The sequence below is a fragment of the Andrographis paniculata genome, unplaced genomic scaffold (assembly GCF_009805555.1).
Source record: "Andrographis paniculata isolate CXL003 unplaced genomic scaffold, ASM980555v1 Contig55END, whole genome shotgun sequence".
Classification (NCBI taxonomy): domain Eukaryota; kingdom Viridiplantae; phylum Streptophyta; class Magnoliopsida; order Lamiales; family Acanthaceae; genus Andrographis; species Andrographis paniculata.
Window position 1 is genome coordinate 1,937,628 of NW_026137590.1, and position 23,748 is coordinate 1,961,375.

The 23,748-nt window shown below is 33.1% G+C and overlaps 3 protein-coding genes and 1 pseudogene across 6 annotated transcripts; 1 reads left to right on the top strand and 3 right to left on the bottom strand.

Annotated features, from left to right (window-relative positions):
- Positions 1-394: 394 nt before the first annotated feature.
- On the bottom strand, positions 395-2,790 carry LOC127256056 (60S ribosomal protein L15-like; annotated as a pseudogene).
- A 3,851-nt stretch (positions 2,791-6,641) lies between these two features.
- Positions 6,642-10,905, bottom strand: LOC127256503 (autophagy-related protein 3). 2 transcript variants are annotated; one of them, XM_051282545.1, is made up of 10 exons: positions 10,488-10,905; positions 10,001-10,071; positions 9,016-9,132; positions 8,743-8,912; positions 8,379-8,464; positions 8,252-8,303; positions 8,024-8,089; positions 7,661-7,788; positions 7,281-7,384; positions 6,642-6,909 (listed from the first exon to the last, which is right to left on the bottom strand). In XM_051282545.1, exons 1-9 carry the CDS (start codon positions 10,646-10,648, stop codon positions 7,288-7,290), a joined length of 948 nt encoding a protein of 315 aa, XP_051138502.1. In that variant the 5' UTR covers positions 10,649-10,905; the 3' UTR covers positions 6,642-6,909; positions 7,281-7,287. The 2 variants fall into 2 exon arrangements, with proteins under 2 accessions (XP_051138502.1, XP_051138501.1); XM_051282544.1 differs by having other exon boundaries at positions 6,642-6,949.
- Positions 10,906-13,779: 2,874 nt separating this feature from the next.
- Positions 13,780-16,955, top strand: LOC127256340 (uncharacterized). Of its 3 annotated transcripts, none has more exons than XM_051282312.1 (4): positions 13,780-13,977; positions 15,787-15,908; positions 16,019-16,109; positions 16,604-16,955. In XM_051282312.1, the coding sequence occupies exons 2-4, from the start codon at positions 15,807-15,809 to the stop codon at positions 16,729-16,731; spliced, it is 321 nt and encodes a 106-aa protein (XP_051138269.1). In that variant the 5' UTR covers positions 13,780-13,977; positions 15,787-15,806; the 3' UTR covers positions 16,732-16,955. The 3 variants fall into 3 exon arrangements, with proteins under 3 accessions (XP_051138269.1, XP_051138268.1, XP_051138270.1); XM_051282311.1 differs by having other exon boundaries at positions 13,786-13,972; XM_051282313.1 differs by lacking the exon at positions 13,780-13,977 and adding an exon at positions 14,047-14,142.
- Positions 16,956-19,727: 2,772 nt separating this feature from the next.
- LOC127256358 (uncharacterized) lies at positions 19,728-23,634 on the bottom strand. Its single transcript, XM_051282333.1, has 5 exons — positions 23,395-23,634; positions 22,736-22,877; positions 21,722-21,948; positions 20,341-20,598; positions 19,728-20,260 (listed from the first exon to the last, which is right to left on the bottom strand). The coding sequence occupies exons 1-5, from the start codon at positions 23,617-23,619 to the stop codon at positions 19,946-19,948; spliced, it is 1,167 nt and encodes a 388-aa protein (XP_051138290.1). The 5' UTR covers positions 23,620-23,634; the 3' UTR covers positions 19,728-19,945.
- Between the last annotated feature and the right edge of the window lie 114 nt (positions 23,635-23,748).

The window sequence follows — 23,748 nt, forward strand, 5'->3', positions numbered from 1 at the left end:
TCAAATCCTAAATCCAAATCCAAATCCAAACAGGTTGAATTTTGTTTTAAGCTATTTTTCACTCAAATTTGATGACATGATCAAAATTTCAAACAAAGCCCAATAAAGCAGAAAGTAAAATAGAAACATTTACAATGAAAGGAAAAGGCAAGGATATGGTGATGGAAATAATAACTAATTGAAGGATGGACCAGTGCATAAACACCTTTAAGGTTAGGCTATTTTTGACCAAACTATAAACCAGATTTCATAACATACAATAGACAATACTACAGATTCTTGGCCCCTTAGAAAAAATAAAAATCAAAACCATATAACATCCATACCCCATGATAATATATTTATTTTCTTTAGTTTAGGACCACTCTTACAAATATTTTGAAGGCAGACACTATTTAAAAAAAAAAACACAAAATCTCATATTATATCACCAAAACCTCAAGACATGCTCTAGTAGTCATTGTAAATTCACAATTCATAAAAATCCCTCAAAATTTGGCAAAAGAATGTATAAGATATAAATCATGATAGTTCATATAACTAAATATATATATAGATATAATAGAAGTACCTAAAAAACTCCAGTAGATCAGCGATAGCGTCGAAGGGAGAGGGTCTGGTTCCTCTTCCATGTAGCCCTTCTAGAAGGCATTGCTTTGTGGTTGAGGTGGCCTCTTCCTCGAAGACCTCTGTATTTCTTCCCAGCAGAAGTGAGCCCGCGAAATTCCCTGTGTTTATGCACTGGATTGCAGATCCAGTTGATCCTTGGGTCATTGCGGACGGCAGAATGCGCCGGATCCACCAAGATTACTTCAATGTACTTGTAGGTGGAGTCCTGATGAGAAAATACAGAGTTATCATTAAAGTGCAAGTATCAGACAATCAAAATTATCAAAAATATGAAATAACTAGCTGCATATCAAGATTTTGAATATTCTACTATATATATATATATATATATACACATTCGATTTCTAACTAGTGTATATATTTCAGACATCCCTAAATACATTAAGCCAAGAGGACTTTCTGAAGAACTCTGCAATTTGTCTAATGTTCTGTGTAATCCAATTTTGTGATGTTTGATGCAGAGTCGATACAAATTCATCGGCTTGTTGAAGGAAAATAGAAATAAAAAAGATAAAAAATTAAGGGCGAATCTGCTATGCAAACCTCATTGATCCAGTAGGAATTCAGAACCCTAAGACCACCAAGTTTCCGGCCAGCACATTCCTCGGCCGTTACTCATTTGTTCTTCTGAGATTTCAGCTGAGTGACACCCTGGTTTCTGGGCTTACCGTACACAATACCCTTAGGAACCGGCCTCTTCCTTCCACCACGTCTAACACGAACTCTGTAAACCACATACCCCTGCAAATTTTAAGAGATTTTATTCACCAATTGCATATACACGAAACCTAACAAGAACTAATGAACATAAATGTGAATAAAAAGGCTTTTGTCTTAGTTGTCTGACAAGCATTACACCACATCAAGTGTTAGGCACAACAATACAAGACAACAGATACATCAGATGATACAGAATAGGAACAAAATCGAACAATCAAATATATGAAAGTGTATAAACTTTTCTATGGAGGGAGAAATTTTATTAGAAAGGGTGTGATCAAGCCCTTTCAACCTACGATTTTGATGAATTGAAATAGGAATTACACAACACTGACAGAAGAACAGGACGATACTAAATTGAAAAACCCTAAACCCTAAATTTTACGAATCCTAAGTCAATTTCTTATTCTAAATCGTCACGCGCATCAGATTCAACCAATCTTCGAAAGCTAATGCCAATGAACAAAAATATAATTACGAATTGGCACCTGCTTGGCGCTGTAGCCGAGGCGCCTAGCCTTGTCGGGGCGGGTGGGATGGGCAACTCGCACGATAGAGGGAAGCTGGCGGTACTCCCAGCAGCGAACCCTAAGCAAGAACCGCATCACATCCGATTGCTACTTCTTCCATAACACCGACATGTACGTGTAGGCACCTACAAATTCCCCAACAAACCAAATAGAATCAAAATTCAAGAAAAAATATAAATTAAAAAAAAAAAAAAAATTGCATGACCTCCAATGTCACAATTTCGAATCAGTAGAAAGAAGAAGAAGAATTACCCATTGCTCCGGCCGTGGCCCCACACCTTCGCCGCCGGGGGATTGGGGAGGGAGATGACGATGACGATGGTTTTTCAATGAAAGATGAAGAACATTAAACTATGGGCCTAATTAATACAGAACCCCAAGGCCCAAAGTTCAACAATGTTGGGCTATCTATACTATATCTTTATTGGAGTTATATTAATTATACTGAAAAGTATTTATTTGAATTTTTTAGTATATGGAAAAATAATTGTTGATGCTATTTTTCAACAATAAAAAGTAAAATCCGAAAATAAAGAAATATTTTCGAATTCGATAAAATTAGTGCCTGAAATTAAGAATCTCTAAACACTGTAGAATACTTAAATAACAATAAGAAAAATATAAAATAGAACTGAAAATAAAGTGGTGATCCCCAAATCTGACTTTGTTTAGTTGAAGTTGATTGAAGATGTCTTTTTTCGAATAGCACCGGATCCTTAAATAACCATGTTGAAGAAACGGTTCGAACGGCTATCTGGTCGGTTACCATAACCGCTGTTAACCGCCCCAAAAGTTCTCTTCTATTGACACGTGCGTCAACCGTCCTACCACGTCCGACCTTCAAAAACCGTTCGCCAGTTGCAACTTCCTCCAACCGCTCCAGAACTGCTCTCTCACCCGACCTGCTCATGCTACTTTACTATCCGACCTCATTACGCCCGACCTTATCCTGCCTCATCTCCACACCAGACCTTACCATACCCGACTTTCGAATTCGGCCTGTTTGCGCCCGACCTTTAAGCTTGGCCCGACCAGGTCCTGTCTGACTTCCGTGTCCGACTTTATCACGTCCGATCTCCGTGCCCGACCTTGTCCTGTCCGACCACGTATCGGTCGATCATCCTTCCTTGTCCGACTTCTTTTTTGTCCGACTTCTGGGCCGTTTGGCTTATATCCAGATCCATCCAGAATCCTACTCCCTCCACATCGTGAGCAGTGAGTGCCTCTCTCAACCGATCATGCATATTGCAGACCACTAAGTTGGTCAACTCTTTTTCATTGATTACTGTAAGACATCGTCCTTTCATCAACCGTATCCTTTCGATGAACTGTGAGGCTGACTCTTCCGGACATTGTTTCATTTCCAACAAATCGGAAAGAGAGACGGCTGGTAAAGGGTTGATAAATCTAGCATGGAACACCATCTCTAAACCTTCCCAAGTTTGTATTTGCCCAGGTGGCATATTTACAAACCATGAAAAAGCTGTCCTGGTAAGAGACAAGCTAAATAGTTGCAGTTTATAAAAAGGGTTATTACCGACTTCTCCTAACTGTGCTGTGAACCGACCCACATGCTCTATAGTGGATGATCCGTCTTCTCCTGAAAAAACATGAAAGTCTGGCGGTCGATAATTCCTTGGGAGAGGATAATCGTTGATGATTCTCTCTGGAAATGGTCTCTGATAAACCGGCATGTTTATCGTTTGCGGATTCATGCCGAAATGCACCCGTAAAACTTGAGCGATTTCCTCCGGATCTATCCTGGTGGAATTGGATCGAACACCAGAATGGGATGAATAGTCTGTTCCCCAACCTCTCTTCTCTAAGGATAGTTGGCTCGGCTGGGAGGGGATTGTGAGCCTGTACCCCCAACCTCTCATTCGGCTGGGTATTATCAACCCCCGGTCCCAAAGAAACATTATCTGGGAAAAGTTAAAGGAGTCTTCCCCATATCTGTTCGGTTGAAAGTTGTGACGCTTGGAAATGTACTGTCAACGTATGTTGGTCCTACAAACGTTGATCCTGAGAAAGTCGCCTAAAAACGAGAAGGTGACACGGCTGGAGACATGTTTGAATGCAGGGTGAATCTGGAAAACGCCTTATCCAACATGTTCTGCATTAGATTTTGTTGCTCGCGCAGCATGATGTTCTGTTGCTCACGCAACATATTCTGCATAGCCAGAGTATGCTTGTTGTTCAAGTGTTGAACATATGACATTCAATCGGCAGGTACTTGTGGTGCGTCCCTTGCATTCGGCATAGCAGGTGATGAAATTGTTTCTCCTATCGATGTTGAAGATACTTGGGGCTGTGAGCCTGCCATGTGGATCCTTTCGACGATTCGGCCGGACCTCAGTCATATGAAACTCTCCGTTGACGTAGGATCAGCAATCTTGCCTTTCTCCCACTGTGGTCGCCAAATTGTTGATGCTATTTTTCAACAATAAAAAGTAAAATACGAAAATAAAGAAATATCTTCGAATTTGATAGAATTAGTGCTTGAAATTAAGAATCTCTAAACATTGTAGAATACATAAATAAGAATAAGACAAATATAAAATAGGACTGAAAATAAAGTAGTGATCCCCAAATCTGACTTTGCGTAGTTGAAGTTGATTGAAGATGCCTTTTTTCGAACAGCACCGGATCCTTAAATAACCCTGTTGAAGAAACGGTTCGAACCGCTATCTGGTCGGTTACCATAATCGCTGTTAACCGCCCCAAAAGTTCTCTTCTATTGACACGTGTGTCAACCGTCCTACCACGTCCAACCTTCAAAAACCGTTCGCCAGTTGCAACTTCCTCCAACCGTTCGTCAATTGCAACTTCCTCCAACCGCCCCAAAACTGCTCTCTCACCCGACCTGCACATGCTATTTCACTGCCCGACCTCATTACGCCAGACCTTATCATGCCTCCTCTCCACACCAGACCTTACCATACCCGATTTTCGAATTCGGCCTGTTTGCGCCCGACCTTTAAGCTTGGCCCGACCAGGTCCTATCTGACTTCCGTGTCCGACTTTATCACGTCCGATCTCCGTGCCCGACCTTGTCCTGTCCGACCACGTATCGGTCGATCATCCTTCCTTGTCCGACTTCTTTTTTGCCCGACTTCTGGGTCGTTTGGCTTATATCTAGACCCATCCAGAATCCTGCTGCTATTATTTATTATTATTATTTTTTTTTGTGTTCAACAATAATAATATTTTATTAATTTTTGTAAGTGTGTAAAATAAATTTGATATTTTTATTATTGCATATACTCCCTCAATCCCATAACAAATATCAATTTTTTCATTTTACTTCGTTTCATAACAAAGTATTTATTTTTTTTAGTAACTGTATTATCTACTTAACATTACAAATACCCTTACAATTTACAATATATTACACAAATGTCATTATCTTTATATCACACATACTAATAAGGTTATTTTAGTCATTTCTACATTATTCCTACTATATTCCAATATAATACTAATATTTCTAAAACTACGTGAAAAATGGATACTACAAGGGAGTATTTTGTTTTTTTTTACTATTGTATATGTCTTAGTTGTGATAGGCACATAATTTAAAAAATATTGATTTTACAGTGATGGTAAAAAGTATAGATAAAAATCTTTTGTTCTTGTGAATGTATTAATGTAAAAAATAATGATAATTTTGTAATATTATTATTGTTATTATTGAATAATTTAGATTTCTACTTACATAAATTCTTTAAGTTTTGAAAAACAGATTGAATTAGAAACTCTAATGTCGGATGTTGATGCTTGCCATAATGGAAGTTTGAGGATTTTGTATGTATTTATATCCATAGATAAATAAAGATAAAATTTTGTTTATATATTTTAGATTTGGTGGAGGATTTTTTGAATTAGAAGATGAAGAATACATTAAAGTTAATTTTCATGGCTAACAATTGGAGAGTGATTTTGATTCCTTCCGGCTACATCAGTCCATCTAAGGTTGGCAAATCGGGCCAACCGATTTTTTCTTGCCGGATCGACCCGAGAATATATTGGGCCAACTAGGCACAGCCCAGTTTAAAATTGAATCAGAAAATTTAAGCCCGAACACAATCTGCTTTCAAATTGAACTCATGACTTTATATTTACATTTGACTTTATATAAAATCATTTTGTAATATAATTATAAATTTAAAATTTACAATTACATTTAATCTGAAATTCGAGCTGGCCGGGCCGGGCGCCAGATTCGGGTCGAATTTTCGAGTTAGTGCCAAATTTTGCCATCGAATTTTCGAGTTAGTGCCAAATTTTGCCATCTCTACGTCCACCACCATTAGGAGTCATCGGCCTCCGCCGCTGAGAAATTGCGTTTGTTGCATTTTGAACTTGGGTGAAAAATGAGTTTTAAGTTAAAAAAAAAAAATTAATAATAATAATTTTCAAATTGCGCCCGTGGTATAGTCTTAAGCACTCGAAACACATGTTCCGAGAATAGGATCGAATAAACCCATTTATAAGGGGTAGCGTCATAGGGCACTAAACCGGAAAATTTGGAGAAAGAGATAGTGTATTGGAGATGTTCTTACACATCACCAACTCATAACTCCATTTTTACATATACGATTTTCTATTTTTGCAAAATCTCTTGAAGTAATTTATCTTTGATAACCTACAAACCATAAGGGTCGACATATAGAGGTCCACGCATGAGTGTTAAGACACAAATTTACTGTTCATTTTTATACATATGATTTAACTTGAAAAGAGAAAAATGACAGTCTCATATGTAATAATTTCACTAAATATAGACATGCAATATATATATATATATGCATATAAATATGAAAACCATGGCACAGGTCCAGCAACATTTTGATGCCAATAGGCCAGTAATGTCATCAAAGAGTAGAACTAAATCAACAAGACAAAAACAAATTAAATATGAAGTTTTCGAACATGTACACATAAGAATGGCGTAACCAACCGTTGCCCAGAAATCGCAGCGTTGTAGAATGAGACGACTTGGAGTTTCACAATAATGAATGCCGTAAATCTGCAAGAAGCAAAAACCAGCGAGATCCGAGATCCCGAATCTGTGATATCATCAGGCGAAAAGATTTAGACGTTTCTGAATAATAATGACAGAGAAAGATGTAAAAACTCCATTGAGAAAGAATAGTTTTTTGTGATTCACTCTCGAGCTTCAAATCCGTAAAATAGTTGTCAAAGATACGAAAAAGCAAATCCTGATACTTTTACACATTATGTGAAATGAGTAAACTGCTCATGCTCCTTCTGATAGTGTTAATTGAAATGAACGTTGCGAAGTAGAATAACATTTAATTATGAACAGCATGAGAAAAGACGAGAGATAAACAAGGCGCAGATTAAAAGCCGAATAAATAGAACATTTAGAAACGTAACCTTGAAATCAGGAGCTTGTGCTGCCGAGATCGAAGTCCATAGTGTTATCGTACTCAATAGTAGGTATCACAGAGGCCATAAATTTCAAGAACAAGAAGAGGTACCTGAAAAAGGCAAATAATAATTCGTACAAACTTATGCCGATAAACATAACATGATTGGAAAAGTTACCAATATTAGACCATGATATATAATACATATTAAAGAATACTGCACGACTGATCGATACAACTAAAGTTTAAGAAATAATGAAGAATGTGAGCTTTCATATACCAAAGCATGGTTAGGGTATCCCGAAGGATTGAACTAAGTAATGGTATCCCACAAATAGCAGTCATTATTCAAATATATATATATATATATATAGTGAAGAAATTTACTTGTCCACTTCAGGCTCCACCCCCCGTGACATTAGAACGTCGATAATTTTTTTCATTACAGCCCCATGGCGGCATGGATGAATGGAAGCATGTTTCCCAGCCAAATGAGGATGGTCTTCGATTGTCACCTGACCTCAATGCATAGATAATATCAATCATAAGCAACAAATTGCTGAATTACGGTCAAACGATTGAAAGACCTAAATAAATATAACAAAGACATAAAACCAAAAAACATTTCCATCGTTTCACCAATTGTAATGCTCTTAGATATCGACACTACAACCTCGAGAAGTTTTCTATTTTTCTAAGAAAGCTAGGTAAAAATAATTCCGAATCATTAAGACAGACAATTTGTCTTACAGTTTTTCGTGCATGGTCTTGACTGACATCTTCGAGCACAAATTCAGGTTGCAAAAGCATCCTTGACTGCAACAGAGAAGAATAAACAAGCAGGTATTTATCACCTTCTAAGGATTCTGCTCTGAACATGAATTGTTCATTTTAAATGGCTCAAGAGGTTGGATGAATAACATATTAAACCATAACATCGAAGAAAAAAATACAGATAAAAAATAATACATAACTAACCTCATCATATCCAGTGAGCCACACACGAGGAGTTTGGTAATACTTGTCGTACCTGAGTGAGATATTGTCAGGCAAGGTGACCGAACTTCACTGGTAAAGAATATTTTCAAGCTATATTAAAGCTTACGTGATGGTGACATCATATGTTCGAGTTCGTAGGATGTTGTCATCTTCAGGCTCATGAGCTACAAGGTAAGCGTTCTGGAGAGTGGCCTACACTCGTTCGAAAAAAAAAAAAAAGTAAATAAATTAAAATTGCTACCTGCAGTTTATCAGCGTGGAGATAAGCTTGTACAAAAAATTATCCAACATTTAAACTAAGAAAGTAACTAAGAATATATAACGATTTCATAGTAAGAATAAAACATACAAATATGCAAAAATTGAATTTTATAATAAGCTCAAGGTTTCTTCTACCACATCATATATTGCAAAGGCACAAACTAGCAATACTAGAAACTATCAGTTACATCAGAGAGTTAATAACTTACAGGATCAGTTTCAACGAGGTTGTCCGTGCCTTCAAGTTCATCCATGTCTGGAATATCCTCCTCTTCACCTCCTCCAAAATAAGATGAGATGGATTGTATTTTTCTAGTGTTTGAGCTGATTTCTAGTGTCTCCATTGATGGCAAATTTTCATCCTCTTCATTTTTATTTTCTAGAGGAAAGAGAAGCTCGAATTCAACAAATGAACAAGCAGAACCAACGTAACTAACCTAGTTCACAGCATTTCTTTCTTCCGGGAAATGTAGACCACGTACCTTTAGGTTTTCCATGGGTTGCCAGCCATCCATCATCATCCTCATCATCAAGTAGTACTTCACCTCCAGCATCCTCATACTCTTTTTCAATTGAAGAAGCTCTACGGAGACAGGCAACTGCACAAAAAGACATAGTAAGACCAAGAAATGGCAACAAGAGAAGAAAACTGCAAAATATTTCATGAACATAGATTTTAAAAAGGTAGTCATTCAATATAAAAATATATGTATATATAAATTTATTTACTTTTGATCATACAATATGATATAAGGAAAAAAAAAAAAAAAACAGTTAAAAATACTTAAACTTTTAAAAAATCGATCATAGAATTGATGGTATGCTTGTGAGTGGACGATACAATAATTGTAGTCCACAAAGAAGGTGAGTGGGAAGATACAGCAATTGTAGTCAGCAAGGTTGAAATTGTGAAAATTTGAAAATAAAATCAATGAATATGACCATAATAATATAGAATTTGAAATTTAGACATGTATAATTATAAAGATTTGTAACTTCCATTTTGAAAACTATTAATTTAAATGGGCTTGGGATGGGTCAGGGAGGGTTTTCGATCAAACCCGTAACCCACCATAAATTCAGCTATGTTCAAATTTTTAAAACTAATAACCCGTTCCAAATGTTAAAATATATTTTCCTCTAAAAATCATATCCAATCCATTTTTTTTATTATTAAAAAGATCACATCCAAAACTTATTTTTTCATTCAAACATAAAATTCAACATCTATTTTCTATTAAAAAATTTGTAAATCTAAAGCGCTTCAAAACATCACAAGCACAAACACATCACTAATATAAGGACTTTAAGTGATAACATCATGCTACATAAGTTGATTGAAGTTTTAAAGATATCGACACCAAGATAAAACCATCAACGGCAGTTTAATATCAAAACAATTATACAACAACATCCATAATAACACCATTGAAGCTGAATCAAAACTCAGGATAAAGATCCACTAACCATTTCTAGTCACCAAGAACTGCTTATCTTGTGGCAGATACGACTTCCTCTTGCTAGGCTCGCCCGATTCCCTGCAGAACATACCAATAAGATGCAATCAAATATCAAAATAATGCCCCATTTTATCACCGCCCAAACCAAGAAGTCGGAAACAATTTCTCCCCATAGAATCAACCCAATTCCTCAATTCTTTTCCACAAATGCATATATTACCGTTCCAGATTACAACTGTGTAAGCTTTCGACGAACACAAATGGCAAACTTAGGAAACAAAAACTAAAACATAACCAAAACCATTAAAAAATCGCAACAAATCCACATTACACTTTTATGTCCTCTTCCTTTTATACTGAGAAAATTACAAACTTAGCATCAATTATCATCTAGAAACAACAGATTTCTAATTATGCTACCCATAATTACTCCCAAATCCCAATTCCACACATAAACAGCTATAAAATAAGTTGGAGTGAGCGAGGAATTTTACCAAGACCAGGTAGGGCACTTGGAGACAAGGTTATCGCCGGCGAGAATAAACTCGTTGATGCTTAGAACGCCTTTTTCTTTGAAAGCGGAGACGGTGCGGGGGCCCGTCATTCGCTCCACAGTCCCCTTGAACGCATCGTGGATCTTCTGCTTCAGCACCATCTCCGCCGATAAATTAGCCGGAACTGCAATCAGGGTTTAACCGGTGATCAAAACCAAGGATTTTTGCCGACGAAATTGGATAAATCCTGTGAGGTCAAAACTTCCGAAGGTTGTGAATGGTCGATTGTGAGTTTGGAGAAGGAAATTGACTCCCTGATTCTCAAGGAATCCTAGATCGATCGATCGCTTGGAGGAGTATGTCTATTTGCTGATTTTTCTAAGACGAGAGAAAGTTCCGTAGAAATTGGGTTTGTTTGGATTTGATTTGTGATTTATTTATTTCTTAAATTGATTTTAATTTAAATAACATTTTACCGAGAAAAAATTAATTTCAAATTTTTGTTCTCAATATAAAAAAAAAAACTCATAAATATCATCTTAAAAAATTTCAATCATTACCTTAAAAAATTTCAATCATTACTAACTTAGTGTTTGTTTATTTAGTCATTCACCCAAAGTTTCTATTATTCGGAGTCTACCTTTTTTTAAAAAATATATATTTTTTTCTATCATAAAATATTTCATTATACATTATTTTAATATCAAATTCAAGCTAAAATTTTCTCTTTAATTTATTTATTTTTATTTTTCGATATATAAATATTTTCATTTATATTTAAAATTTTTATTTTTTTAAAAAAAACTAATTTAACTTAAGCATAAATATATACTCCCTCCGTCCCAGGTACCGTGTCTGCTACGCTGTATACATGGTATTTTAGAAGATGTGTAATTAGTAGATAATTAAAAATATATTAGTGAAAATAATTATCCTATAATATAAATAATTATTAATTAAGATTAAGATAACTAATTAGTTTAATTAAAATTAAAAAAATAAAATTTAAAAATTTAAAATGAGATTAAAGTGTGTAATCATTTAAAAAAAAAAGTGACAAGACAGACAGAAATGGAAATGTGGGCATGGTATTTGGGACAGAGGGAGTATTATTTATTTATATTATATAAAATTTTACTCCATTTTCCCATGATAAAGTATCCATTTTTTCATTTTAGTCCGTCTCATAACAAAGTATTCATTTTTTTTACTAACGGCACTATCTACCTAACTAACTTTACAAATACCCTTACAACTTACAATATATTACACAAATATCATTATTTTTATATCATACATACTAATAAAGTTATTTTAATCATTTTTACTTTATTCATACTCCATCTAATTATAATATTAATATTTTTAAAATTACGTGCAAAAAGTAAATAAATAGTTAATTATAAACAGACTAAGTATTATTTATTGTTTACAAAATAATATTTATATTTATATAGTATATATCTTAATGAACATAATATTAACTATTTAATATATATTTTATTTTTTTAATTATATTTATATATTATTTTATATTTTTAGAATCTAATACTACTAATATTAAAAATAATAAAATAATTTATTATTAATAATTACTAATATAAATTATCTAAATAACAATATTAAAACAAATAGTCATTGTCCCGAGATATGTTAAAATATCACTATGTCCTAACTCAAAATATTTTTTTATTATTTTTGTTTATTTCACTTTAAAATATCTGTTTTTAATTTAATAAAAATAATTATATTTTAATATTAAAATATTTTTAACTTTTACCTAAACTACAAATATACAATTACATATACAATTACTTTTTAAAAAAAATAAAATTGTCATATGCACTTATAACTTAAAAGATTTTTATACTACCTTTCAACTCGAGTCTCATTTACTTTTTACTATATAGTTTTTAAATATTAATTATTATATCAAAATGTAGTATAAATTAAAAAAAAATTATAAAAATACTTCAATTAATATCTTGTAATACTGATAGAATGACGTGATATAAAAAATTATACAAATATAAAAATAATTTTAATATTAAATACAACAACATAAAAACATAAATGTGACCGTACCGAAGAATTATTATATTACTCCAAACTCTACCTATTTGTTTACTATTTTCATATCTCATTTAAAATATTAATTTTATATTTTAATAAATTAATTATACATTAATATAAAATATTATTTATATTATTATTTTATGACTTGAAAATCAACAGTCGGCTACCAAAAAATACGCATTGCATTGGGTAAATTTCGACGGAACTTAATACCTTCCAAACTAAAAATATTATTAATTTTTATTTAGGGTGTATTTTTTTGGAGAATTGGATTGGATTTACACTATTTATCCAATTTTTTTTCCCAAAAACATCAAATCAAACACTATTTCAGTGTCCACGTCACGTAAATAACCAAAATTTATCAATTTAGTAAAAAAATTTCTCTTACAAACATCCAATTAATGTATTGAAATTTTTGTTAAATAGTATAATTTTAGACAAAATCTTCCCAAAGAACATACTCGATAAATACTTATATTTGAACTAAAATTGATATATTTTAATTATATTATGATTATTTTTTTTTTTTCTATTTTAACTATATCAACTATTCTAAATTCAAAAAAAATAAATAAAAATATAACAAAAAATTAAAATTTTAGACCGAAACAGAAAGATACACGGCCGTGTAGAATTATACATGGTCGTGTAACAACATGGTCATATATAATTATACACTGAAATATATATGGTCATGTAACAACATAGTCGTGTATAATTGTACATGGCCGTGTAACAACATGGCCATGTATAATTATACATTGATATATACATGGCCCGGTAACAACATAGCCGTGTATAATTGTACATGGCCGTGTACTTTTTCCAGGTCAACTGCCACGTCACCTCCGTTATGTCCACGTCAGCAATTTCGGTTAGTTTTTTAACGATTGGACCAAAATTGATAAAAATTGTTTATAATGGGACCAAAATTGATTGAAATTGTTTATATTGCGACCAAAATTGATGAATTTTTATATTGGGACCAAAATTGATAAATTTTGGTTATATTTGACCAAAATTGATGAATTTTTTACATTGAGACCAAAATTGATTAATTTTGATTATATTGAGACCTAATTTTTTCCCTTTTTTATATTATACTATTAAAAATTAATTTTACATCAAAATATCACATAACCCTATAATTATTCAAATTCAAAATTTTTAGCGTTAAAATCCCAACTCAATTCGAAAGCCCCAAACAAATTCAAATCCCAACTCAATTCGAAAGCCCCAAACAATCATAACTTATTTTCACTATATTTTCACTGATCAACAGAGGATTGAACATCTATACGCCAACGCCGCCCCAATCGACCTTCTCTTCTTTTCTTCTTTTCCGTCTTCTTCTTCTTCCCCAACAATTTAAGAGAAATCAAAGACGGCGACATCGTGAACCCACGGTAAGGTTCTGCACCTAAACCCTAGAAAATATTATGGAAAACATTACATATATCTGAATATATATATATATAAATAATATATTCATGTATAGTGGAATTTTCTGATTTCATTCTCCCGGACCCTCTCGATATAATCAGTGGATCCAGTAAGCTTTCGATTGCACCAAAAGGTTATTATTCTCAAATCAAATAGCAGTTTTTTCTTGCTCGTTTAGTTTAGTTGTCCAGTAATTTAGTGCGAGATATGCACGCCATGTGTTCGATTAAATGCCTCGTAGAATGATAAATGCCGAAATTAGTGAAAAATTCACAGCGGTTTTATGGTGAACATTCCATGCCGTTTTGGTACTTTTTTTTTTGGTTGATTACTGCTGTTTGTTATTTTGGGGGATTGGATTTTTTTCTTGGAATCTTAGTCGTAAAAATTTTGAATTGAAATATTTGGATGATCTGATATAAATAAACATGTGCTGTGATGATTTGAATGTACAAGTGATTAATAGTATAATATAAAAAATGAAAATTAGATTTTTGATTTGATGTTGTTGGTTGAAAATTTTGATGAATAGTAGAAATTTTTCGAAATTGGATAAAAGAACACACCTTGAATATCTGGTACTGTTAAGTTTGAATACCTATGGTGTGTTTGTTTGGGGGTTTGGATTTTGAGTTGAGATTTAAATAGTTAAAATTTTGAATTTGAATAGTTGTATGATATGATATAAATAGGTGTTGATGTGATGTTTTGAATGTAAAATTGATTTTTAATATAATATAGAAATAAAAAATAGGTGTTTGATTTGATGTTTTTGGAGGGAAAATATTGAATGAACAGTGTATTTGGGGAAAAATCCCAAAACAAACACACCCCTAATAACTAATGGAAGTATTGGCTGTACACTATTGTGCTGTTTCTTGACCTGGTTGCGATTTTTTGTTTTCGCTTTTTGATTGTGGTTATGCTGAAAGTTTGTTACGATCATTGTTCTTATATATTTTTCTTCTTTTTGTTGACTTTTAATTTCCATCTTAATAGAATCGTCATTTACCTTCGCTGGTTCTTTAATACCTGCTTCGTTATATGTTTTCTACGAGTTTGTTGTTTGCTTGTAAGATTTTGGTTTTAAATAGTAAAATTTTAAATTCAAATAGTTGTTTGATGTGATATAAATGTGTATTGATACTATGTTTTGAATATAAAATTAGATTCTAGTGTAATATAATAAATAAAAATAGGTATTTGAGTTATTTTTTTTTAGGAAAAAGAAAGTTGGAATAGTAGAATCAAATGGAAAGTTATACAAGTAAGTAGATGTGTTTTTATTTTAAGCATAGAGAATTGTGTTTGTAATATAAAAAATAATATTGCGTTGAATTATTTACTTTTTGTGAGAAGATAAAATATATATTATATATATTGTGTTAATATGTGTGTAAATGGTATTTCTTTAATAAAATTCATGGGATTCGTTCCAGCAAAAAATGTTAAGTGAACAAGTCTTACTGGTGTGTTTGTTTGTGGGTTTGGGATTTTTTATTTGAATTTTTGAATAGAAAAAGGATGAAATTGAATATATATTAATGTGATTTTTGAATGTAAAATAAATTTACGGTATAATAGAAAATAAGAAAAATAATTTTTTTGACTTGATATTTTTTCGAGGGAGAAGAATTTGAACAGTAAAAATATGTGGTAAGATCTACAAAAGAACTGCCATAGCTGGGGCTTATCAATCACATTTTCTGGCTGACTCAATTGCTAAAAATCCAATTAATAAGTACTTGAATTCTGGTAAATGCTTTTGTCATCGTAGGGTTATAGCAGCGGGCATCAATGGAGTTCTGCCCGTTTTGTGCGAACATGCTGCTCTGTGAAATGCACCATTCTTCTACTAGACTTTTCTGTCCAACTTGTCCTTACATATGCAACATAGAGGTATCTAATCTAATCTAATCTTATCTATGCACAACCTCTTCTCTAATTATCTTCCTCTACATGCTTGAATCACTTGCTTATATATTTTGCTTGAATCTTTCTTCCAACAGGGTAAGATAAAAAGACGTATGCGCTTGCGGAAGAAACCAGTAGACCCAATTTTCTCTGAAGCCGATAGGGTGTATTTAAACAAAACTACAAGTGAGATTTTTTATTTTTTATTTTTTTGTTTTTAATATCTTCTCTTGAGAACTATAATACTTGATGGTTGCTAGAACAGACACTTTGAATTTTATATGCTTGGGGGTTTTCGATTTTTAGAATTTTCATTTTCATATTTGCTGAAGATCGCGAAATTGCAAACCATCTGAACCATTACTTTGATCCTTTTGGTACCTATTTGAGGATCTTGCTATCAATGTTTGCGAATTTGTTTGTTTTCATATCGTGACAGAACCAAGATTAGAAACCCTTCCTTTAATCATTGATGAAATGATCATTAAATCCTACCAACCTCCAAGACAATTGACTTGTTTCAAAAAATGTGAATCCATACATAGATAAATATAATATATATATATATATATATTTCTGGCCATTTCTTGTGTAGGTATCGTTCTTGGATATGAATCCCAATGCACACATATTTATGTGTTTTGGATTTGGGAACATTTGATGAGTTGATTGTTTTGCAGGTGTGTCTTGTCCCGAGTGCAACCACGGGGAAGCTTCTTTCACCCAAGTTCAGACGAGGTCAGCAGATGAACCGATGACTATATTTTACGTCTGCACCAAGTGTAAACACACCTGGACAGAGAATTAGGTTCGGTTTCGCCATTGGGTAAGTTGCATAGGGAGTATGGGATTTCATCATTTGTTTGCATTTTTAGAAGTGATCCATGAATTTTAGGAGAATCATCCTTTTTACCTATATATTCTTTAGATTTTTACCATGTTTTCGTCTCCAGCTATGGTTAAAAACACGTGGAATTGAACCGAAGTGAAACGAAACATAGGTGGTGAATGATGCACGGGCGCATTTTTTAATTTTTGAACCGTAAGGGTGTGTCTGGGATTTGGATTTTGGTTTGAGATTTGAATGGTAAAAGTTTTGAATTTGAATAATTGATTTTTAGTATAGTATATAAAAAAAAAATAGGTGTTTAATTTGATGTTTTTTTAAAAAAAAAATTGATGAAAATAGTAAAAATTGGGTGAAATTTGATATAAAAATACTTTTAAGTAAAATGAACAAAAATTAACCAAAAAAAAATTTTGTATTGAATATTAATTTTTTAAAAATATATATTACTCTCCATTTTTTTACAAAAAAAAAAAAAAAATATATCTCTACTTTTTCACAATAATTATATAAAGCATGAATATTTTGGTCATTTAAAAATACTTTTATATCAATTATCAATATAATACTATTATTCTTTAATTTTCATGTCTGTACCAAATGTCGGTTTTGGAATAGAGGGAGTATATACTTAGGGTGTGTTTGTTTGGAGTGTATATACTTAGGGTGTGTTTGTTTGGAGTTGGATTTTGAGTTGGGATTTGAATAGTAAAATATTTGAATTTGAATAGTTGTATGATGTGATATAAATAGGTGTTGATGTGATATTTTGATTGTAAAATTGATTTTTAGTATAATATTCCCTCTGTCCCATGTAACATGGGTGTATTACTGTAGACACGGAAATTTAGGTAAAGTATAATTAATAAGTAATTAAAAAGTATATTAGTAAAAATAATTATAGATTAAGATTAAAATAAGTAAATAGTTTAATTAAAATTAAAAAAATTATAAAATTTAAAATTTAAAATGCGATTAAAATGCATAATTATATTTCCAAAAATAGAAATGACAAATTATGTGGGACAGACGAAAATAGAAAATAGTGACAAATTATGTGGGACGGGGGAGTATAAAAAATGAAAAATAGATGTATGATTTGATATTTTTGGGGGAAAAAAATTGGATGAATAGTGACAAAAAATCCAATCCCCCAGACAAACACACCCTTAATATATTAAAAACAGTATCAGTATAAATATGATTTAAGTGTATCCACTCACAAAATTTCTATCATTCATTAATTTTTTTTTTTCCAAATATATGAAATTAAACATCTATTTTTTTATATTATATTAAAATTAATTTTACATTCAAAACATTATATCAATATTTATGGTGTTTGTTTTGTAAAAATTGTTTGAAAAGATATTTTTTATATATAAAAAATTGGATAGATAATGTAAAAATAATGAATGTGTGTAATATATTAGGAGTGTTTGTTTGAAGGATTTTGGTGGATTTCCACTATTCATCCAATTTTTTCCCCCAAAAGATATCAAATCAAACACTTATTTTTTATTTTTTATATTATACTAAAAATCAATTTTACATTCAAAACATCACATTAAACCCTATTTATATCACACCATACAACTATTCAAATTCAAAAATTTTACTATTCAAATCCCAACTCAAAATCCAAACCCCCAAAACAAACACACCCTGAATATTTTTAGAAAAATGTGCGAAAAGAAATTCACTTACATCACATGCAACTATTCAATTTAATTTTATTTTTTTTATTTAAATCTCAAATCAAAATCTAAACTCTAAAAAGAAACATATAGAATTTTTTCAATAGAATGGGTCTGTTCCTTCGCCATTTCTCAATGAAATAATTTTTCATAAATATTATTAAGAAAATACAAATATACACACCTAATATAATATATATATATATTATCTACTTATAAAAATTCAATCAATCTACATAAAATAATATAATTTTATATATTACCAATACAATTCATCGTATCATACATAAATAATTAATTCATCTCACAACGTTGAACCAACATACTGAAAGTTTTTATTTTATTAATAAAGTATATATATTTATTAAAATAAATATATTAAAATAACACTCTTTAAACATTTCCATTGTTAACAATAATAATTTTTCTTAAAATAATCACATCAAAGACAATTTACTATTTTAAAATTTTTTCAAAGCCCTAAAACTTCGAAGTGAGTCCGAAAATCGTTAAGTAAACATAAAGTGTAGATATGAAATGTCTCAGACATTGGCCTTTGTCCGATTAAGTCAGCGTGGCGATACGTTGATTTAACCGGATCAGCACATGTTATAAATTAATTATAGGTATTTGATAACATCGAACACCCAATTTGGCAAATGTACGACCAATTAACCATTCTCTAATCGAAAGAACTAAACTAGGTACAACTATAGTAAAAATTCTTCAATTGAAAATAGTACAAAAAAAAAACCCAATTTGAATATTTAATCAATTACAGAATATTTTCTATTCGATCAGCCGTTAACCTATTTACTATTTTATTGAATATATACATCATTACAGATGCAATTATTCAATTAGCACACAATCAATAGACAAATTTAAAACTTCGCCACAATAATAAATCACATCTAATGATTGTAAACACGCTACACAAAAATCGCACAAATACTAATTAATTGAGAGATTCGATTAAAACCAAAACTATCTCACAATTTCATAATCCAATAATTCGATCCAACCTTAGATTAGAATAAAAAGTTAGCTACTAAACATGACTAGAAATAAAAAACAAATAAATTCTACTTAGTGTTTGTTTGACTGATTGGGTTTTAAATCCACTATTCATCCCATTTTTTTTCCCAAAAAAATCAAATCAAAAAGCTATTTTTTATTTTTTATATTATACTTAAAAATCAATTTTACATTCAAAACATCACATCAACACCTATTTATATCACATCATACAACTATTCGAATTCAAAATTTTTACTATTCAAATTCCAACTCAAAATCCAAACCCCCAAACAAACACACCCACGGGGGGAGAGAGAGAGAGAGAGAGAGAGAGACGCGTAACGGTAAGAAAATGGGCCATCCATAAACTTTTCATAACTAAACCTAAAGTTTGCTCACAAATTCCTCAAGCAATCTGTTTATTACTACCAAGTTCGTTAAAAAAACACTTACCGGTCTTACGCCGCGTCCGGCACGAGCACAATCGATCCCGACGTCTTCCTGCTCTCAAGATCCGCATGCGCTTGCGCCGCACGAGACAACGGGTACGTAGGATTTATCCGCACCCGAATAACACCCGCCGCGACATTCGTAAATACCTCCGAGGCCGTCTCCAGCAGCTCATCCCTGGTAGTTGTGTAGTGCATCATTGAAGGCCTCGTCAAGAACAGCGATTTCGCGCCGAGTGACGGTAGCGGGACGGGATCGGGAAGTCCCGAGGACTGTCCGAAGCTCACTAGGTGTCCCCGGGGCTTCAGGACCGACAATGATCCCTGGACGAATAATCAAGCAATTTTGAATCAATAAAATTAGAAGCGGTAATGGCATCGAAGGTTAATGAAGAATGTTTTGCCTGTAAAGTGTCCTTCCCGACGGAGTCGTAAACGACTTCGACTCCTTTTCCGTCGGTGATTTCGTTGATGCGGGCAACGAAATCTTCGTCCTTGTAGAGTATGACATGGTGGCACCCGTCTTCTTTGGCTTGCGCCGCCTTTTCATTGGTTGAAACAGTTCCGATGACGGTGGCTCCGAGGGCATTTGCCCATTGGCATAGCACAGACCCGACTCCTCCGGCAGCAGCATGAACAAGGACAGTGTGTCCGGGTTCGACCTATACAATGATACAACTCTAAAAACACAACATTTCCAACATATAAAGTGTTGTAGCGGATTAGGAAATGATCGATTAACAAACAGAAACGTAAAGAAGTCGCATATTTATGTGGTTTAGGGCGGATAGGTTAGAGATTACATATACCAATTTCTGATACAGATTAACCTAGATTGTATATCTCTAAACTTATTCAATATTCAGATAAACTAAGAGAATACATCGGACGGGCTCAGCCTAGTACGAACTCAAAAGGCCAATACTGCATACCGTCGGGTTAGCGGCCACTCCTCCCCGCCTTGATCCCCGACTCGCTGCCGGGCAGTGAAACCCCGTAAAAATTTAGCGAAGTGATAAACTAGATTAAAGGCATATCAACATATAGCACTATAGAAAGGAAAAATTGCTTATAATGTATGATTTGGAAAGTCTGCACCATTCAATTTTTTCGAAAACACGACGGATTTCAAACACAATTTCAAGGAAATTCTAATTTTTTTTAAAACACTAGTAATCCCTGCACAGTTTCTAAATCACGAAGGAGTATGGTCTATAGGTGGATTATAAACAATGTTGCCACATAGAAAAGAGAACTCATATAACTAACAACACAAATCCAAAAGCAATGAACAAACATCGATATAGGAGAAGGATTTTGAGCATTACTACATACGGAACTCTATGATGATTCCGGAAATAGTGAAACAAAACTCCTAGTGCACTTTGATTTGTTGATTATTCGCTAGACAGGAATTCCACCTTGCGGAGTTGAAAAGTAAAGGAAGAACCAACACTGAAATTATTATCAGCACAAAACTAAAGCATACATATGTTCGATTGTTCCCTTTTTTTACAAAAATTTTAAAACGAAAAGAAAAACTAAGCTGCTCTTAAGGATTAGTAACTAAAACAAGTAAAGTTATAGGAAAGTTAGCAGTAGAAGACGAAAGCGGTTTACTCAATATGAGAATACAATGCAACAGGCACCTAGTCATAATGCATAATGAGTAAGTAATCGTCCCCGTAAGGTATCCCAACCATAATTTTAAACACTTAGAATAATCTAAGGAAATACGTAAATGCTAGAATACTGTAAGTAATATAGAAAGGAGGAAATTCCTACTTTGAAGCATCTGCGAAGGAGAAACTGAGCTGTCATTCCCTTGAGCAAGATAGCTGCGGCTAGAATTGGATCGATAGAAGGCGGCACAGGAACCACTTTATCAGCAGGAAGGATCTGCTCTTCTGTATAGGCGCCCATGGGAAGACCGGCATAAGCAACAAGATCTTCGACCTTCCTTCCAGTAAGTCCAGGACCTACAGCAGTTACCTCGCCGACAGCTTCCATACCTGTGATTAAGAAACACTTGACAGAGAATTTCATATAGGCAGACTCCAATGTTACCAAACTTGTACAAAAATAGTTCACATTTAGGAGCGGATTATCCATGTGTAATATTCACGGCTAATTTATTTTTTTGAAAACAAAGAATATTGAAGGATCCATTGTTCTTCTATGAATCGTCACAATGCAGTCTTTATTTTTCTTCTCATGTTGCTACCCGAAATTTGAACCCAAAACTTCACCCACGAGATATTCAGGTGTCTTTGGAGGAACACTACAACAGATATCATTAAATGAGGTAAGGTTAGGTATCAGAGCCAGAACGTTTTGTGTTCAAGTCTCACCGTCCCCTATTAGCCATCATCTAAGCGCAAGATCCGTATGTGGCATAAATCCACCTTGTACTTAAGGCGGTTTGTTGGTTGATGCTATAATATATATACACATAAATAAATGATATGTATCATTTAAAAGCTTATGTAGTGTTCTCTTGTAGACTCTTGCATGATTTTTACTATTCACATAATTTCTATTCATTTCCTTATACTACTCTAAAATTAATTTTACATTTAAAACATCACATTAACACATTTATACCAAGTCAAACAACTATTCAAATTCAAGCTTTTTACTATTAAGAAATCTAAACAAAAAATCCAAATCTAAAAACAAAAGCTTTTAAGTGAGATTGTCATTTAACATACTCAAACGTTAACCGGCAATAAGAATGGCTAGTTAAAAGGCTTCCATATCAAGGTGTCAAAACTCTGAGAAACCAAAAAGAAATCGAACCTGGCGTGAACGGCATACTGGAAGCACTGTAAACTCCTTTTCGGTAATAAATATCAATGAAGTTCACTCCAATCGCCTTATGTTTCACTCTGACCTCTCCATCCTTTGGATCACCAATTTCCACATCCTCCCATTTCAGAACCTATAGTAAAAAAATGCATTATGCAATTGTACTTACAGTTACCATAGCAATAAGATGAACAATAACTTCAAGCAAAACAGCATACAAATGCATTATTCAAGTTCAAATCTGGATGATAAAATTACTAACTAAAACTTACATCTCCACAATTCAAAGTGCAGCCATAACAACACTCCTTTTCAAAAAGCACAGATTGAACTTAGCAATTGAAACGAGTTTTAGTGAAATCTTCGAAAAATAGAAGCAAATGACGACATAAACAACTCACTGCAACTATGTGATTAGAAAATACATAAAAAGACAGTCAATCCATACAGAGATGATTCCAATTCCAATTCCAACAATTCTCCATACAATGGTAACAATAAGCTGAATTGAACAAAAAAAACCTATAGATTAACTTAGAACAGTTCAATTCAATCAAACTCAAAACACACACTGAAATAATTGGTTCTAATAAAATTAACGTAATCATAAATTCAACGACGCAAAGTGTCAAGGCATAAGAGAGTAATACCTCAGGTCCGCCGAGTTCGTGGATCCTTATCGCTTTAACCATCTTCGAATCGACTAGTGCGGACGAAGAAATTGCCCTCACAGCTACTTTCCTTCGAACTTCGAGTCCAGACCTGATGCGTCCGATCAATTTTCTCCGCAGATGATGAAATGAAGCAGATCCGTCCAAGGAGCTTTGAAGAAGGCGGTGGCTATGATGAGCTACAATGGGTTGGATTAAAAGCATTGAATTTACAGATAAATTGAACCGAAAGGTCTGTATCACATATCAATCTGACAATGACGTAAAGGTGGAGTCCTCTCCAGTGACCATTTCTACAGTGTTGTACATTGCACCCATCGGATCACTGCCACG